Below are 13,597 nucleotides of genomic sequence, written 5' to 3' on the forward strand. Positions count from 1 at the left end.
TCTGGACCTTTCTTACTGCATTGATTTATATCTGATGTAATGCTGCATGTGGTTTTTTTATTTCATGCATTTGGTTGTTTGAGAATGTCAAATTATCCTCGCATAGAAGGTTTTATTTTACTCCTGATCTGCTGCAACATGCTGAACTCAGACTAAACTCTGGGCAAACTCGTACCATAGAAATCTGAGTCAGCTGGGCTGACATGTATGCATGCATACACATATAAAATACCTTAAGAGTCATTTTAATGTGTTATGCAATGATACATTTTCAAATATTTCTTGTTCAAATTTAAAGTCATCTTAACATCTCTTATCTTTCTCAGATATCGCTGAATAACATGCATACGGTTTATTGTGCACCACTAATAATAAACATGGACATGTATTTGTGTTAGATTCATGTTTGATACTTTTTCTGTGTCATGTTCCACTGTGGGTGTTTTTCAGGTGAGTTGTTTCCCGTGACGCAGAACCTGGAGGAGATTACACCTCCTTCCTACAGTAATATGTGTTTTCCTGCTTGTCTTGTTGCCAGTGTTTTTACTTTTCTAATGTTGCCACTTTAACTCACAGGTGCTCCACCGTGGTCATAAACACTAAACAGTTGGAGACAACAGCGAAGAAGTAACAGCAGTAAGGTGGGATCCACAGCATGCTCGAGACAAAGCATGTAAAGAAGTCAAACACATGCTTTATATTTCTATTTTTGAACATATGACGGTGAAATGCTCCTTGGTTCAAAAGTTGTTGTGTTCATGAACGTACAGGATTTATGTTTGACTTGTCAGCTACTTTGAAGGATTTTACAGTCATTTAGGCTTTTATTTAATCATCCATATACTTCTAAACATAATTTCTTACGAACCAAAGTTTAGTTTGTTTTATTTTAATCCCTGCAAGCTGTGAAAAAACCCTGATTCTTCATCAGGCTGATGATAAGTTAATACAAGGAGGAACTGTCTGAACAACATATTAAATATTCAAATACTTTAACTGATTTAAGCTTCTTTAGATCACAGACAAGCCACGGGGCTGTGGCTGTTAGACACTCATGAACTCAAAGATTCTCTGAAAGCAAGGAAACATGTAGAATCTGGTATAGTTATTAGTCGTTTGCCACAAACATAAACAAAGCAGCCCTGCATTCATCTAAGACACATCTGAGCTAGTTTGGATCTGAGTTTTCATCAAGTGGTGAATCCATCCTCTCTTTTCCCCAGTTCTGGTCGACTGGACCAGTGTGTCTCATAAAGTGGAAAGCTGCTGGTTTTTTTAATGCTGGGAATGTTTACAAACATTGCTTTCATTTACTTTTTTTTACCCAGATCATGTTTTTGAATCAGTTCTACAGCAGAAAGCACTACAATCACGATCAGATCTGGATCTGAATGTCTCCACTTATGCAAGGGCTGAACTGTCATGACAAAATCATTAATATGGAGTTGTTTAAAGGGATTTTTTTTTACAGTTAAGGGAAAAATGTTGAATTCTTATGTTAAATCTTGAGAGGATAAGTGTTTTTCAACCTGAGAATATATAAAACATGTTATTTTTTTACAGGGACACAGCATGCCTCTGCAAAACCTCGCCTCCACACAGATAATCAGATCGTAAATTCTGTTTACAAATGAAAGATAAACAAACAAAACCATCTTTGGTGTTGCCGTGAGATATTTTTACCGTTTTCTTGCAGCAATAAATTACATCATCATTATGAGACAAAGAGAAAATTTTGTGTTTTAATATGGAACTGCATTTGGATCACGTGTGTGTGTGTGTGTGTGTATGTGTGTGTGTGTGTGTGTGTGTGTGTGTGTGTGTGTGTGTGTGTGTGTGTGTGTGTGTGTGTGTGTGTGTGTGTGTGTGTGTGTAATTAACACAATTGTTTAAAAGGTGCGGAATCCCTCGGGTAGGCATGACCGCCGTGTGCAGGTTATGGGATATTTTCATGAGATCCTGGAGAGGTGTGTCATCTCGTCTTTGTGTGCCAGTGAGTGTTTCACCGTCTGTTCTTGAGGCATTAGAATTAAATTAAAAGTAAATTTGGGATTTTAAACTCATCACAATCAGATTCAAACACTTTTCAAAGGCATCTCACTTAATAAACTTGGAAAAGTTTCCAAACACACATGCATGCATGCACGCACGCACACATACACACACGCACGCACACATACACACACACACGCACACATACACACACGCACGCACACACACACGCACACACACACACACACACACACACACACACACACACACGCACGCACGCACGCACGCACGCACACACACACACACAAACACGTACACACACACGCACACACACACACACGCACGCGCGCGCACACACACACACACACACAATTTCTAAAATATTACAACATTAATGGTGGACTGACGACACGTTAAGAGCCATAGCCGTGTTCCTTGATATTGCTGTTTATCAGGATCGTTATTTTTTAATCACCTTGTGCTTTCATTTTTTCTGTATAATTGTTTAATGCATTTATTTTAACTTGATTTTTTTTGTCTTTCTGTAATTAAACATGTCAGGTGCACAAACTCATATTTGGATAGACTGAAATAAAGTGATTTAAATAATCTGCCTTCATGCTGAACTGTGAACTTTTTTCCTGAAGATCTGTTCATACATTTATTTTTGCTGCTGTTTTTATCATGTCAGATTTTACTTGTTTAGGATGATTCTGATTTTGATGAGACTTTAGCGTTATTCTGGTACATTTTCCTTGTGTGTGATGCTTTGAGTCTGGGGATCCTCCATGTTAATCCAGCGTTTATCTATGTGGAACAGCACTTATCTGCCAGAAGAACTCAATGATTACAGTTTTTTTTTTTACAGACGTTAGGACCCATTTCTCAATACTTAGGTCACATTTGCAAAACTCTACATACAGTGTGCACAACAGAAGTCTATGTGGGCCAAACTGAGGATCAATTATCATTGCTTTGGCACAAAATGCATTGAGTGACCACATCTCTCAAATGTCATGAACTCCCTTCTCACTCAGACACAACAACTACCAAAAATCATTGTACTAACAGGACATTTTGCACTTGCTTACATACTGTTCACAAAACTGTAAAACTTATGTTCAAAACAATAACATACTGCAAAACTGAATAGGAAAGCAACATCCAACAGCAATATGTTATTGAAACATAAATGCAGTTTAACCAGCCACAGCTGACTCTGATTGTAGATGTAATTGGGCCAGACAACACTGGACGGCTCCTGGCGTTCCTGCATGATCTCTATGGAAGGGTTGTGCTAGGTGAGGAAAGGGATGTGGACAGACGGAATCAGCCAACATACATAATTGTATGGGAAAATGTGGCATTTCACCACTCCCATGCAGTCACAGAGTGGGTGTGTGGCCCATCCCAGAATGGTCACTTTTCCTCCCACCTTACCCCGGGTTTCCACGGGAGCCGTCAGCAGCACGTTACTGCAGCAGCACGTCTTGCTCGCGTAAGCTGCTGCTTGGCCCTTCCCACGAGACGCGAATCAGCAGGGGAGCAACTGTCACCGACAGAGCACGAAGTCACACGAGTGACTTCGTCAGTAAACACAACAACAAGCAGGAGAAAATTACAACATGGTTTGTGTTTTATGTTCTGTCCGTTTTATAATCGCCAATACGGACCTGAAAAACAAAGGAGACCGCTAGCTAGGTGATAACTTCTCACGGGGCCGCACAGTTAGTAACTTTTTTAAAAGTAAAGCAACCGGAAGGCAGTACGTTCTTTATTCTGAAAATCTCGGGTGCTTCTCTCCATTTCCGTGTCCGATTTCCTGTCTTTCCTTCCCCAAACATGTCTAAATTGACCCGTTTCAGAGGCGTCGCGCGTAGGAAATAGAACCGGCGCGTAAAGGCCGCGACATGCTGCTCCTGAGACGCGGCCGACTCGCACTGCTGACGGCTGCTGACGGCTCCCGTGGAAAAGGTTCTGTTGACCACAGCGGTTCCTATCAGCAGCTATGACGTGCTGCTGCAGTAACGTGCTGCTGACGGCTCCTGTGGAAAGCCGGGGTCACTCTTCATTCCTCAACCCCATAGAGGAATTCTTTGCCTCATGGCGGTGGAAGGTGTACGACCATCATCCACACGATCAAATGTCCCTTCTGGATGCAATGTATGCTGGATGCCTGGACACAACAGCAGTAGATTACCAGGGATGGATCAGGCATGCCAGAAGATTCTTTCCTAGGTGTATTGCCCTAGATGACATAAGATGTGATGTGGATGAGAACCTGTGGCCAAATGGAGAAGATCGAGTAGATTAGCATATTGAATCTGGATCAGTGGATGTTGTGTTTACAAAGTCTTGTTTTGGAAGTACTTAGTGCAAAAACAAATACCATTAAAAATAAATGAACAACATGAAATATTGACTAATTCTGCATCATGTCTGATTCATTCGAGTAACATCTACTGGAAGTACGAACAGAGATGTGTCCTTGTTTTACACAAGAAAATGTAACGCTACATGTTGTTGGTGTTTTTTAGGTCTTTGTTTTGTGGGTGACAAAGTGTGTTTGTTGGCTGCCAACCTTTGCTAGTGTTCTGGAGGACTGTGTTTATTTGAGACCTGAATGAAGTGTTTTGGTGGTTGTAGTGCATTTGAATGTGAAATGAACTGTTTTGCCAAGCTGAAACTCAGTTAGGAGAACTGTGTGGTGTCTAGCAAAAGTGACATTAGTATTGAGAAATGGGTCCTAACGTCTGTAAAAAACTGTAAATCTTATTTACTATCCAGCAATTATATCACAACAACAATAGTGTTATTTTAAATATTTTTCACTGCAGGTTTAATTTGGGACAAAGCCAAGGAATTCTAGCCAAATGATATTTTTGAGAAACTATGACTTGTGTGTGACTGATTGTTTGATGTAATGTACGTAAATAAAAGTCTTGTATTGATGATCCTTCTGTGTTTGTTTCCAATAAATATAAAAAAAATAGCATCACTTTTTCTGTTCTTCTACAAAACCTGCAAATAATATTAAACATTCCAAGTTTAAGGACAATACAACTTTTACTTTTAGCAAAAACAAACAAAACTGACATAAGAAGAAATGAGATGGAATCAACACATGGTGTCAAATTATAGTATAATTACAAAACAAAAGATAAGTGTACAATTGTGTTACATTTATAGTACTTTCCCCAACGTTTAGTCTCAACAGTTTTATTTTAATTTCCCAATGCAAACAGTTGAAACTTCCACTCCTCAAAAGGACTGCAGACCCTGCAGGAGCTGCCTGCAGGCTCTTAAGGTGGTGATCAGCAGCTGATCCACGTAGGTCTGAAACAATGTTCTGATTTAGATTTAATTCAGGTTCCTCTGAAAGCCTTTAGCTGACAGTTTAGACTCCTGTTTACAATTGCTGCATTTCTATTTTTAGAAGCAATGCGCTTATGTAACGCTCATACTAACATTATGGACCACTGCTGTCTGCTCCAGTTGACTGAGCTGCATGCTGTGCATGTGTGCGCGTTTGCATCCGTAACATTGAATTCGGTCTGATTAGATCATTTATAATACAAAACAACACTAAATGAAAAGAAAATGATCAAGTTTGTAGATTGGGTCTTTGTAAATGGTGTTTTAAACTCTACGATTCATCTGAATCTTCATGTAAATGATTACCGCAAAGTTTTTCAGGCATTTTCCTAATCCAGGTAAGGATAAATGAAACAAGAGGGTCTTTTATTCTTTCAATTTTAGTGTTTCATCAGTAATCACATTACCAGATTTTTGCACAACTGAGGATGAACTGAAAACAATGTTACGTTTTTGCTTTTATTCAGTGCAAAATCAAATTTATGAAATGGTGAAAATAAAATGAAAAATAAAAATCCACAGCTACACCATAAAACACGAATGCTGTGAAATTAAACTCAGGACATTTATGCACACAAAAAATACAGTCATGAACAATTTTCAATGAATGTAGTTAAAAAAATATGGGAATACACACACTCACACACACTTTGTAATTTACAAGATCATCTAACTGTAGCTTTTTGCAGAAATTAATACATCATCTTTGAAACTTTTAAGACCGATATGTGCATTTTATGCTGAGAAGAAGGTAATACAATAAACATAAAAACAATAATTTTCTGAAAGATACGTTAAATTGATTTTCACTATATGGATTTGCAATCACCCATCACATTTCACGACATTTAGAAGAGAACAGGATTAACATATTTGAAAACTATGACACTGTGAAAATTTTGAGATTACAAAATAAATTGATAATTAAAATATTAATGCACGCACACCTAAAGTACTAGTTTAAAGAGTGTTGTTCAAATGGAGCAGCTAGAATATGAGTGTGTGTGGATATTAAAAATATGACTTAAGTTCACATTATCAGTGAAGAAGGGTTTTAATTTTTAAATTAAAAATACTCATAAAGTTAAGAAACACATATTGCAAGTGTGTGTGTGTGTTTGTGTGTGTGTGTGTGTGTGTGTGTGTGTGTGTGTGTGTGTGTGTGTGTGTGTGTGTGTGTGTGTGTGTGTGTTTGAAATTTTAAAGTAAAGTAAGGATATTTAAGTGACAATAGCTGTGGCAGAAAACTCAAATATAAGCTTTGAAATATTTAATCATAGAATGACTGTAATATAAGTGGTTCGAATATGTAAAATATAGAACATCAAGAATCAGTACAAGAGGAAGTAAACATAATCACACCAGCTCTAATATAATTTATTGCTTGATCATATGAAAATAATTATTTTCACCAAATTAAAGGATTTAAAGCTAAACGTGAATTTTTTATTGTTTTAATTTTAATCTTGAGGCGTTTAGAAAAATATTTCGTCTTACATTTGGCACATAGTTGTTGTTTCATCATCTCAACACTGGAGGGCAGTAGATATAAAGTTCTTTAGATTGTTGCTAGGAAACGCCGAAAAAAGAAGACAAGGAAGAAAAGGAGCCAATGACAAACCGCCTACTACAAACCCGGAAGTGTCCTGCACATTAGCCTGAATCCTACTAGCTTTTTGCACTTTGAGCAGTAATTGAAGAAAGTCGGTGTAAGCTCAGAGTGAAAGCAGAGGTGAAAGCATGTCGTTCAGCGGAGAAGCTATGTTTCGGGCCGTGGAGGCGCCTCTGTTCTGGCTCGGTGCTCTGACCGCGGCCTGGCTGTCCGTGTGCACCGTGTGCCGGTTGTTGTCCGGTTTCAGGGTGTGGGTGCTGGGCAATGGTCGGCTCATATCCCCCAACAGTCTGGGAAAGTGGGCAGGTGAGAGTGTGACACTACGAGACTTTTAACTGTAGCACGAGAATGAACTCAAACAAAATAAGGCCGAAACGCAGTTTTTATTATATAAGGTCTTTATTCTAGGGGAAACAATGGTGGGGGTTCTAACTTCCAGAAGATTCTCTACAACCAACCACCGGTTTTTAGTCCAAATGTGAATTTATTATGTTTCTATTCCATCATATACACGTGTACCTCGATAGATCACATGGGTTTTAAATGAATGAATGGAGTTTTGATAAACTAATATTTAAATGTCCTGTATTCTATGCTCTTTACTCTGGATATGTGATCAACTTTGGAATCTATTGGATGATTCTTCATGTTTAGCATTAAACGTTTTTATTTTTTATTGCTTTAAAGAATATGTTGGTTTATGGCCTTCAATAACAACCACTGTCAAACGCAAGACAGCCTTCACGTAATATTTGGCCCAGATTCTAGCAGCAAATCCTGCCTGGTTTAGGTAAATATTCCATATCATAAAAAAAACCTACTTTTTGGAGCTTTTTACCATGTTGTCATGACCTCATGCGATATATCCCCATAGCCATGTTTGGCTGCATTCATGCATTTTCCTGCTTCAGCTTCAATTTGATCGATGTAAAGATTTTTCCTGCAAACAGGTGAAAGTAGTCCACTTGCCTCATCTGGCATTTATCTTCCCCTGATTCTTGTCTGGTCCTGGTTCTGAAACTTGGATATTCTGATAAATTACTTCTGCATTGGTGACCACCGTCCTGTCTACATAGATGCACATAATGGCCTGCTCAGGATGTGTTAGGTGACTATTATTTTGTAACAGACTTGGCTGTCCAGTAATTAGAGTACCTATCTGGTTTGCTGTTTTGTGCAGGTTCTCCTCTTGTTTTTTTTTTATTATTTTATTTTTTATTTTTTTAACTTGTTTATTTAGCCAATGTGAGTCTATGTGAGATTAGCAGAGTAAATCAACTAAAATGCTGCTTGGTAATAACCATTCAAAGATGTTTAGAGACACAAAATATTTTGCAGGAAATAATAAAACTAAAATATGAAACCATGAAATCTTCTTCAGCTGGCTTAATAAATCACAGCTGGTTTAATAAATCACTGCCGATGCCGCCGGGATTCAAACCCACATCAGCACATGATAAAATGACACGAAAGGCAGGTGGTTTAACCACTGGACAACCTAGGACAACATGGCAGCAGACTTCCCTAAAACACTGTTGCAAATTGTGAAAACGGGCGTGGGCGGAGCTTCACTTGAACCAATTCAGTTCCGGGTGTAAATTCAGGCTGATGAAAATGACTCGTATTTAACATAAATGACATCTCAGCAGTGATAATTTATCATTGTGCCTACCTTTAACTCAAAGGCTTAAATCAGCATAATCTGGGGCATCTAGAAAAGTTTTCATCTACATATTTCCTAACTTATTGAGTGTTTCCATGCATTGTAGAATTTTCATAGAAAACATGGACAAAACCCAACAAATTACCTCTAATTTAACATTTACACACTTCTGAAAACTGGAGACTGTGCTCTTCTTAAAGCAGAATATCACAACATGCCCTATAGGTTATAAATTGTAAGTCGCTTTGGATAAAAGCGTCTGCTAAATAAATAAAAATAAAATAATAAACATAAGAATATCACACAGACACCAACTCCTGCACCAATCAAACCCATGAAGCAACATGAAGAATCCTGTGGTATTAAACTGTGACCCAGCTGCACAACTATTACATTCTGTCTGTTTAATGATTCATATTCCAGTCAGAAGTCTAGTCTCTCATTTTGGACCATTACATACAAATGTCATTTCTTGTTGAATCTAGCTTCAGAGTATTATCTTGTGATTCTTTAAACAAGAAATAAACAATAGACATGGAATGATCAGCTTGTTGTTACTGGTTTTAAAACTGTTGTAAATCTTGTGACTGGATTATCGTTCGAGGGGATTATCAAATCAGATTGAATATGTCAATCTGTCCACGTTGCTCACTCAGTGAACCTTGAATTGTGACTGCCTGGTATTGCTTCATAGTTGTGTTCGTGTTGCTCAAAGTACGCCTTTCATCATAAAAACAAACAAACTGTATTACACATTTATGAAACACTTGAAGGGTTTTGTGAAAGTAGTTTTAATTTAAAATAAAACTAGTTGGTTTTAAATATAGCGTACTGTGATGTTATTTCTGATTGCAACAGATCAGAGATTTAAAAATGAAACCTAGTCGGTTTCATATAGTTTTAGACAAAGTAAAGGCTAGTGGATACATCTCGAGGAGTGCTTTTATTTTATTGTGAACACTGAGGAGTTTGAACCTTTTTAGTTGCTGAAGTTGCTTTTGGTCTTTTTGTGTTTAACTAAAAGTAGAAACTCATCAGAGAGCAGTGGGGGGAGGGGGTTGTGTTATTTTTGGATCACTCATGCAAAATGATTTAGGATATGCAATGAGGCAAAAGGAGCCCGTTGGCTTCCGCTGCTACTTTCATTCACAAACTTAGTGGACTAGATTGAGAGGACAGCCTGATTATATAACATCGCCAGAGTCATTCATAAATGGGGCTCACACATGAGATGCAGAGTCCTCGGGATTCTGGTTCAGTGGTGCTCACATCAGTCTGTGTGTGTGCGTGTGAGCACGCACAGCAAGGCATGCTGATGCTGGGCGATTGGGTAAAAGAGGGGCATCTGTGATGATATAACAGAGAGCTGTTGTTTTGTGGTATAATAAAATGTTGTCTTGCTTATTTGGACACAGGCTCATTCATTAATAGTCTAGCGATGTTACTAAATGGTGTGTTGCCAAGCAAGTAAACTGAACTGAGATAGGGTGACATTTTCAGTTATCTATAATTTAAAGCAGCACTTAATAAGTTTGCCATATCTCTCTCCTACTGGTTGAAAACAGAATTACAACTGTGGTAAACAACCCAGCAGTAGCCTGCTGTAGCTAGCTCTAACATAAACCAACTGATACTAAATAAGCCACAAAGTAAAAAGATCCACACTGTTTGACAAAAATATTATTACTTAAAAGTCCAGTTGCAACCAAGCCAGGTCACCATCAGTTCGTGATTTCGTAGCCACCTTTGGCTCTCTGAAACAAGTGTAGGCCTCTACGATGTTCATCCTAGCTTAAGCTCTATGTTTTGCCTCCAAAGACATTCCTCTCTTATAGCTCATTTCCATAGACCGTCTTGCTATCAGGGTTTTTCCTGGCTCAAATTGAGGCAGAGGTGGTACCATCCTGACCATGCGCCAGCACATGCATACTCTGTGCATTCAACTGTGTCAGTTTTGTAAAGGTAAAATATCAAAAAAGGCTCATTAATATGTATTAGATTGGTGTTTAGTTCCCTTTTTCCCATCTGATATTTATAGTTAAAAATTTTGTTAAATATTTGACCTACATTTCAGTAAAATTTTAGGTATTTATTAATAACACTCATCTTAGTCAAAATAACACATAAATATATCCACTAAAATATAATGCATTTCATTAAAATGCATTTGTAATGGAAATGGTAATAACATTTAATTTCTGCTGCTAACATTGTTATGGTGGCATGTCTATTATGTACGGGTTGCCAATAATCCAGTTTAAATGTTCAAAGATAGATGCATTTGTGAATTATATACTACCAACGGCTTGTCGTACTTCCTGCTCCTGTGTGTGGAGCAGACTTGTAATAGTAATGTGACTCGTATCTGCAGTGGTTCTGATCCACAGCGCTGCAGGTTGCAGAATAAACAGGATGGTGGGGACTTTTCATCTGTTTGTAGAGTTTATTCTTTCGTAGTTTTACGATCATCATATATTTTTCTGTGCGCCACTTGATCGTGAGACCGCTACCCGTTAGCTTTAGCATTAGCCAATCTGCGTGTAGCTGCACTTTTGATCCCAAACTTTGGACCGGTTCAGCCTTTGTGCCTTTGCTGGTTCCTTTATTTTCCTCCACTGCGTCCAGATGACCACACTGTGCGCCAGTAAAAAGCATTTTTCTTACATGTAACTTACTTCTGTTAAATAAAGCTCTGGGGAAATAGTAACTCAAAGATGTTGCACCAGTGCTGCATAGGTAAAAATGTGTAATGGAGATAAATCTACCTACATTTTACTTTCAAGCTGTGGTTTCTTGTTTTTATTTAACTATTTTCCTGTCCTGTCTGTCTCTCATCTTCCTACATCTCCTCTAAACTCTCCAGAAAAACTGCTGCCTGGATTCTTACTTTTTCACCTCTTACTTCTGAGCAGATCAATGGGATCTCCTGACCGCAAAGCGGAGTGCGCGTTTTGATGCTGCGTCAATGAGGTGAAATCACCGCAGCACACGACGAGTGGAGCGCGTCAGGAATGATTAAATGACAGAGTACCAAATGGGTAAAACAAGAGATAAGTGTGAACGATAACACACCGGAAGTCAGTGCAGGGAGGCCAGAACCGGACTGATGTGGTCCCGTTTCCTGGTCCCAGTCAGAAACCTGGCTGCGCTGTTCTGTACAACCTGTAGGCGGCGCAGTGATGATTGACCCAGTCAAGTATATAGAGAATTGCAGTAATCAAGCCTAGAAATTGCAAAAGCATGGAGTACCCGCTCCAGGTGGGCTGTCGACAGCATAGGCTTGATTTTTGCAAGGTGTCTCAGATGAAAGAAATTGGACTGGATCACAGAGTTGATGTGAGCATCAACTTTAAGTCCAGAGTCAATTTTCACCCCCAAACTGGTGACAACTGGTTTTGAGTAGGGAGAAAGAGGGCCAAGATCAACATCACGACCCACAGCCTTGCTGATGGGGTGAAAAACAATGAGCTCTGTCTTTCCCTCATTCAGATGCAGATAGTTGGTCATTAGCCAAGACATCACCTCGTTAAGACAGGACACAAAGGACTGGATAGAGAGACCTTTCTCTTGGCTTGGGTTAGCAAGCACATTGTCAGGACAGCATATATGGATGTTAAAATCACCAAAAAATAGGGATGGGTACCTTTGACATTTGAATCGATTCAGTACTAATTCCCGGTACCTGGGAACTTAACGGTACCAATTTTCGATACTTTTGAGTGTTTATTATTTTAATTCTCTTTTATAATAAAATATATAATTTTCTCAATATATAACCATATTTGATAAATATAACGATAAATAACATACAACTGTTTGTATTTTAACATCGTCCTTGTAGTTTTATAAGCTGGTAATTAAACTGAAGCAAACATCGTTACTGTGAACTAAATTTACTGTGTATCTTCATTCCTTTTGCCATCCTTTTTCTTTGATTTTTCCTACTGGGATGTTAGAATTTCCGAGGAGAAAGCGAACGCACCATTAGCTGATAACAATGGTGGCAATGGAAGCTAATTTATCAAGCTAACATTATCTTAAACAGTTTATTTAACTGCTGGAGCAGATTAAAACGATGATGCCTCACACTTAGATCGTTGTCGCTGGTTTCATCCTCACCCAATCACCCGTCGCATTTAGTAAAGTGAAGCCAAACTTTAGAGCGCGTTCATGTTCTTCCAGTCGGAAATTCAGAGTTCCGAGGAGAAAGCGAACGCACCATTAGCAGAAGGGAAGCTAACAAATCAAGCTAACGTTATCTTAAGCATTTTATTTACCTACCGGAGCAGATTAAGATGAGGATGTCTCACTTAGATGGTTGTCGCTGGTTTCATCATCACCCAGTTACCCATCACATTTAGTGAAGTGGACCCAAGCTTTAGCGTGCGTTCTTTCTACCATGCTGCTCTGTTTACAACTCGCTCGCAGCGACCGATGACATAACGCTCTTGCGCATGCGCAGCTGTATAGACAAGTTCTCGTTATGAAGGATGGGTACCGAAACGAGGCACCATTTCAAATGACGTGAATCGGTGCTCAGTCGGTACTATGGAATTAAGTCTGTACCTTTAAAAAGGACTGAATTCGGTACCGGGGTGGACCTTTAAAGCGCCTGAGCGCAATGGCGCTAAATTTTCTCGTCTTGACAATTTACCGCCCGGGTAGCGCCCAAACCTTGTTTGTCATTTACACACCGGCTTTCACCTACATCATGGCCGCGCCCTGTAGGAAGCCTCCGTTTTCGTTTTGCGCGCGTGAACCTGCACGCCTCTAGCCACTTACTGCACTTGTATGATTCGTGCACGTACTGCACGATTCTAGTTATAGTCACGTGAACTATAAGTTCACTATTAATGACCAAGTGGAATCACGCTAGAAACACACAAGCACGCAGGAAGATGGTGCCACCACAGGGATGGGATTTCTTGATGAAATCTCCGGCAAAACGCTTTAAA

The 13,597-nt window shown here is 39.0% G+C and overlaps 1 protein-coding gene across 1 annotated transcript in view; it reads left to right on the top strand.

The window, feature by feature from the left end:
* Positions 1-6,976: 6,976 nt before the first annotated feature.
* The window catches only part of hsd17b12b (hydroxysteroid (17-beta) dehydrogenase 12b), a 45,740-nt gene continuing 39,119 nt past the window's right edge, over positions 6,977-13,597 (top strand). Inside the window, exon 1 of the mRNA XM_015956345.3 lies at positions 6,977-7,285. Coding sequence (XP_015811831.1) covers positions 7,108-7,285 — 178 coding nt within the window. The 5' untranslated portion in view covers positions 6,977-7,107. The remainder of the gene's footprint in view (positions 7,286-13,597) is intronic.

This window comes from Nothobranchius furzeri, chromosome 9 (assembly GCF_043380555.1).
Source record: "Nothobranchius furzeri strain GRZ-AD chromosome 9, NfurGRZ-RIMD1, whole genome shotgun sequence".
Taxonomy (NCBI): Eukaryota; Metazoa; Chordata; class Actinopteri; order Cyprinodontiformes; family Nothobranchiidae; genus Nothobranchius; species Nothobranchius furzeri.